This window comes from Bombus impatiens, unplaced genomic scaffold, assembly GCF_000188095.3.
Source record: "Bombus impatiens unplaced genomic scaffold, BIMP_2.2 scf_0985, whole genome shotgun sequence".
Taxonomy (NCBI): Eukaryota; Metazoa; Arthropoda; class Insecta; order Hymenoptera; family Apidae; genus Bombus; species Bombus impatiens.
Genome location: NT_177404.1, coordinates 1 through 6,294, shown reverse-complemented (window position 1 = coordinate 6,294; position 6,294 = coordinate 1). Strand labels below are relative to the sequence as shown.

At 36.6% G+C, this 6,294-nt stretch overlaps 2 protein-coding genes across 2 annotated transcripts; both read left to right on the top strand.

Annotated features, from left to right (window-relative positions):
• Window positions 1-1,637: 1,637 nt before the first annotated feature.
• Window positions 1,638-3,767, top strand: LOC100748230. The gene is made up of 4 exons (XM_024370851.2): window positions 1,638-2,732; window positions 2,811-2,910; window positions 3,257-3,367; window positions 3,438-3,767. The coding sequence occupies exons 1-4, from the start codon at window positions 1,933-1,935 to the stop codon at window positions 3,762-3,764; spliced, it is 1,338 nt and encodes a 445-aa protein (XP_024226619.1). The 5' UTR covers window positions 1,638-1,932; the 3' UTR covers window positions 3,765-3,767.
• Window positions 3,768-4,768: 1,001 nt separating this feature from the next.
• LOC100748106 lies at window positions 4,769-6,050 on the top strand. Its single transcript, XM_012391211.3, is given in 3 exon segments — window positions 4,769-5,310; window positions 5,313-5,782; window positions 5,854-6,050. Coding segments are annotated over 3 exon segments (978 nt in total). The 5' UTR covers window positions 4,769-4,914; the 3' UTR covers window positions 5,966-6,050.
• Window positions 6,051-6,294: the final 244 nt, after the last annotated feature.

The window sequence follows — 6,294 nt, the reverse complement described above, 5'->3', positions numbered from 1 at the left end:
TGAAGTTGAAGTTGAAGTTGAAGTTGAAGTTGAAGCTGAAGTTGAAGATGAAGTTGAAGTGCTGAAGTACTAAAGCTGAAACACTGAAGTACTGAAGTGCTGAAGTACTGAAGTGTTGAAGTGCTGAGCTACTGAATTGCTGAAGTGCTGAAGCGCTGAATGCTAAACTACTAAAGTACTAAGAAATACTGAAGTACCACAGAGTGCTGAAGCACGAAAGTAGTAGGGTCCTTTTTGGTACTTTAGCACTCTGTGGTACTAGTGCTTTAGTACTTTGGTACTTTACTACTTTGGTGCTTTGCGCTTTGTGCTTTGTGCTTTGGGCTTTGTGCTTGATGCTTGGTGCTTGGTGCTTGGTGCTTGGTGCTTGGTGCTTGGTGCTTGGTGCTTGGTGCTTGGTGCTTGGTGCTTGGTGCTTGGTGCTTGGTGCTTGGTGCTTGGTGCTTGGTGCTTGGTGCTTGGTGCTTGGTGCTTGGTGCTTGGTGCTTGGTGCTTGGTGCTTGGTGCTTGGTGCTTGGTGCTTGGTGCTTGGTGCTTGGTGCTTGGTGCTTGGTGCTTGGTGCTTGGTGCTTGGTGCTTGGTGCTTAGTTCTTGGTACTAAACACTAACACTAACAAAAAAATTTTAGCTGCTCCATCACCCGCTTGAACCGTGTTGAGGTTATCCGCTAGAACAACGCATGAATGAACGTGTAATAGAAATATATTTAAATAAGTATAAGTACAATATACGTTGATCCAGATCCGCACACTGGCAGCGTTACGATGCGACAAACCAAAATCTAATTGCGATTTAAAATGGCATTATCCTACGATCATGCTTCACATTGACGTTTATTTAAAGAGCTGCGGAATAAGTATTTACATGAAATTGATGGTGTTTGTTCCGCTCAGTCATTGGTTTATCTGAGGCATCAATTATACCAATTTATTGCTACGAAGCAACGAAAAATTATAAAATTGCTAATTAGCATTGCTAATAATATTGAAATGTATTTACTATCATGGCGCCTGAGTACTCTTTTCTTCTCCAGTCACCATTTTTTCATTCATCTCGTTCGTTAAAATTTACCTGTCTATCTTACAGACAACATCAAAATATACAGGGTGGTTGGTAACTAGTGGTACAAGCGGAAAGGGGGTGGTTCTACGCGAAAAAAGAAGTCGAAAATATAGAATAAAAATTTTTCGTTTGAGGCTTTGTTTTCGAGAAAATCGACTTTGAATTTTCGCTCGGTACGCGTGCACTTTATCACGTCTCGTTATAACGGGTCTCACTGTAGATTTTTAAAAATATTTAAAAAAGGAAATTAAAAAAAAATTTTTGTTCTATATTTTCGACTTCTTTTTTTGCGTAGAATCACTCCCTTTCCGCCTGTACCACCAGTTACCAACCATCCTGTATATGTGATACCAATGCAATATTTTGAAATCATATAACTGTATATGCTCAGTAATGAAACACTCGAGCTTCAAAATATGGAGGTCCTTTAAACAACATTGACCTGATCAGAAGATCAATGAACTCTAACATACCAAGAACTTACAACAATGAAAATAAAACAAACATTTACCTTCGTTGCATATCCCAAAGAACTAATTTCTAGAATGGTAAAATCTAGAACATTTCACATCTCGCAAAGTACTGCACCAATGACTTCATCAATTCAATCATATACCAACTAAACCCAACATAATCTGTCGTAAAACCAACAATATGTATGTCCACGTTGTGCGTTCCCACGATAGCTTTCGGTAACTTCCAAGCATGCACAGTCGCGTGCACCGTGCAAGTTGTAAAAACTGTCCAGACAAATCGATCGTCGTAGAATCACTCAAAACTTTATGCAAGTGTTGTGCACTCTGATGCACCGACTCCATTCATATCAAACATTCGATTCAGTAGTTCTGATAACTTTGTCGAGTGACCACGATGACAGAATCTGTAAGAATCGAGGAAAATTTATATAGCCTTAGCGATTACAGTTTGCAATTAAATCGATGGTTCCTCAAACCAATCGGGGTTTGGCCTCTATCTGCATCCACTTCGAGGCTGGAAAGAATTATTTGCTTTGTTTTAATCTTTCTCTGTTACTTCTTCGTGTTGTTCACCATAATCCCCTGTTTACTCCATCTCATTCTGGAAGATGAAAATATTCGCATGAAACTGAAGATACTTGGCCCTTTCAGTCATTGGCTTATCGGTGGCATTAATTATAGCACCTTGTTGTTACGAAGCAGAGAGATGCGTGTTTGTATAGAACATATACAAAATGACTGGAAAATCGTAACTAGGCAGAAGGATCAGCAAGTAATGATGCGTTATGCGAGGATTGGCCGCTATATTACTGTTTTCTGCACTGCTTTCATGCAAGTTGGTGTCTTGTCACACTGTACGATGGCGGCTTTCGCCACGAAAATCATCGAGATAGGAAATGAAACGAGAATTATACGTCTGTTACCCTGCGGTTTCTATAAAAGTTTAATTTCAATTGACGTTAGTCCAACATATGAAATCATACTTGCTTCGCAATTTGTGTCTGGATTTATCGCAAATTCAAGCGCAGTTGGCGCAGTTGGCATGGCTGCTGTATTTGCAGCCCACGCGTGTGGCCAACTGACTGTTCTCATGATATGGATCAAGGAATATGTGAATCGATCGAAGGATCATAGTAGAAACGTTGGACTGAATGAAATTGGCGAGATCGTTGAACATCATCTCAGAGTTCTGAGGTAAGATTTATCGAAGAATATTTATTGCGTTATTTTGGTGATTATTCGTAACATACTGTAAGTACATATTGAATGCAGTTTTATAGCAGGTATCGAAGATGTGATGAATGAAATATGCTTCATGGAACTGTTCAAGTGTACGATGAACATGTGCATGATTGGATATTATATCCTTACAGTACGTTCTTAAAAGATCTATTTTATTTTAGAGAGAAAAATATACGTTTATGTACTCATTCAAGTATGTTCCCTAATAGCAATTTATTATACATAGATATATATTTTCTAAACGATACTTATTTTGATATTGCAATTTTTATTTTGAGTAAAACTCTTATTTTGAATTAAAACAAATTACTTTGAATTACCAGCTTCCTATATCTAATAATTTTATGTTGATACTTTTAGCCAATCTGATGATATGTTTTCTTCAAAATTTTTGCCTTTCTTTAAACAATATTGCTTTCAAATTCACTGAATAAAAGGTAGTTAATTTAATTAAAAATATATTATATTTTCTTTAGGAATGGAAAGAACATGATATTCAGTATATGCCTGCATATCTGATAATACTTTTTTCCATGACTTTTAACATTTTTGTCGTATGTTATATCGGTGAGACACTAAAAGAACAGGTAACGAACATATAGGTAACATAAATTGTTCCCAATTATAATCAACATTTACCGAGAAAATTTTCAATAGTGCGAAAAGGTTGGAGAAGTGGTTTATATGACAAACTGGTACTACTTACCTTACAAGGATATACTTAATTTGATCCAGATAATCTTAAGATCCAGCATGATGATTAAAATCACTGCTGGTAAGCTAGTTCATATGTCCATATTCACCTTCGGTAATGTAAGTTATCAGTTTATTTACATTTATCTATATTCACCAATTGTTGAAAAATCTGATACTATTTCAGGTAATAAAAACTGCTTGCGCGTATTTCAACCTGTTGCGCCAAGCCACATAACACAGTACATTTTTGATCTGTTGATGCGTAAACTTGTAAAATTTAAAATATAAGGAGTATTAAAGATATTGCTTATTATTTTTATATAAACAAGACAATACATGTGACAATGTCATATATATGTACATAAATATATATGACAATCTGTCAAATTTGTCTATCCTTTTGAAAAGTTAGAACGCACTATTATACATATTAATACATAATTGTTACATCAAACTTAAACCTTATGGTTTAAATTATTATGTAATTATTAAATATTTAATGTAAGTATTAGTAATGCTATACGAGAGTTCATGGATAAAGATAATTTATTCCTTCTGTCCTGTAATCTTTTGTTTTAACAAGTAAACAGGTTTTTAACATCGTAGGAAATATCTTAGTTTGTATATGATATAAGTCGGAAAATCGTGTATATCTTTCGTATCTTCTATAAACATAAGAAATTTTGTCAGAATAAAGTACAGAATAAAGCACGTAAGCACAGAAAAACTCGTTAAAAACAGAAAGTAAGGGTTACTTTCCCTTCGTCATCGCATAATGAATAATTCCGCTGTAGTCAATGTCCATGAACCTCGGTATAACATTTAAACGCTAATTCGAATATCAGTAAAATTACTAAAAAGTAGAATATGTAATATACCTTCACACTCACTAGCATGAGATCGTCTGACACGTATCACGTCTGCAAATCATGCTCCAAATTTTTAAAACATACCTCTGATCAGCTTTCCCATCCTGCGAAAAAGTTCAAATTATCCTCCATCATTCTAACTCAAGCGATTACTGTAACATATACAACTGAAACTAATTGAAAACTAAACTTTATCACAAATGCAATATACTGTATAATATAATATAACTGTGGTTCAGATCACAAACGTGATACGACAATTGGAGGTAAGATACAGAAAAAAAGAATGCATTTACGAAAAACGTATTGTAACAGAAATATCGCACATAAAAATTACATAGAACTCATGGGAGAAATATTTCTAATCCATACGTTCGCACTTATGGCTTTGTCGTGCACACATACACACCTCCTCGCGGATCGAATCAACTAGTGGTTAGGAGGTAAGTTCTACACTGGCAAGCTGCTCGAATCATATTTGTTGAGAGAAAGCCGACGAAGTTAGCACATGCGCGATGTCGAAAGCTTCAGTAATCGATGTACACCACTCATCATCCCTTCAGTTGTGAATGCACTTTCGACTCGTTAATATCATTCCATGCAGCATGGTCGGCCTTGTAAATCCATCTACCCATTCATGGGACAAAGATTGGATGTATAGTGTCCAGATAAATCGTTGGTTACTCAAGTCAATCGGAGTCTGGCCTATCTCCCTGTGTATCACAACAACAGAAAAGAGCAATTCCATCATTCTCACCTTGATTAGCTCCTTTCTAATAAGTTTCCTCCTGATACCTTGCGCTCTCTGCACTGTTCTTGTCAAAACAGACGATCCCGAAGCCAAGATCAAAATGATCGGTGTGCTCAGCTTCTGCGTGATGGCTGCGATTAAATATTACATCCTCGCCTCTCGTGGTGTCATGATTGCTAAATGTATCGAGAATATTCGCTCAGATTGGGATCGTGCTCAGACTGGGATCGCATTCATGCGCAACTGCGACAAGAAGACAGAGAAATTATGAAAGAGAATGCAAGAATTGGGAGATCTTTGGCGATCTTTTGCGCTGGCTTCATGTATTCTGGCGGATTTTTCTATACCACCGTAATGCCACTATGCTCCAAACGCACGGAAATCATCGACAACGAAACCGTGAGGACACAAGCGTTTCCCATTTACCGCGGTCTTCTGGATCCACGGACTAGTCCTTCGTTTGAAATCGTGCAGTTCATGCAATGTTTGGCTGGATTTGTGATATATTCGGTAACCGTCGGTGCTTGCAGCTTGGCTGCTGTATTCGTCATGCACGTCTGCGGACAGTTTGGAATCCTCGTGAAAATGCTTCAAAGACTCGTCGGTAGTCTGGAAGAAGAAAAGAACTCGAACGTCCATGAACAGCGATTAGGCGATATTGTGGAACATCATTTACACATACTAGGGTAAAAAATGTTTCAATGTTTATGTAGATCGTATAGACTATGTAAACGTATAATTTGCAAACAATTTTTAGCTTTATATCTCAGATAGAGGACCTTCTTAACGAGATATGTTTCGTGGAACTAATAGGCTGTACGGTGAATATTTGTTTCCTTGCATATCATTTACTCACGGTAATGAAGTGATGCTAATAAAGATATTAAAATACAGTAGAACTTCATTTATACGAACTTGTATAATTACGCATAATTTTGACAACATCGACAAGTACCTTATATAATTGAAATTCATATCATGAGGGCCACACGTATCTCTTCACCAGCTTTGATCTTTCGTTTACCAAATAGGAATCCATGTTCACATTAGCAAATTCAAACAACCGAAATTCATTTAATTGAATACTGACTAAATTTTTGCTCAGATAAGTAGAGTTTATATAAACGGCGTTGTACTGTATCGATATATCGAATTACATTTGTCATGTTTTGTTGTCAATTTTCTAGGAATGGGAGCA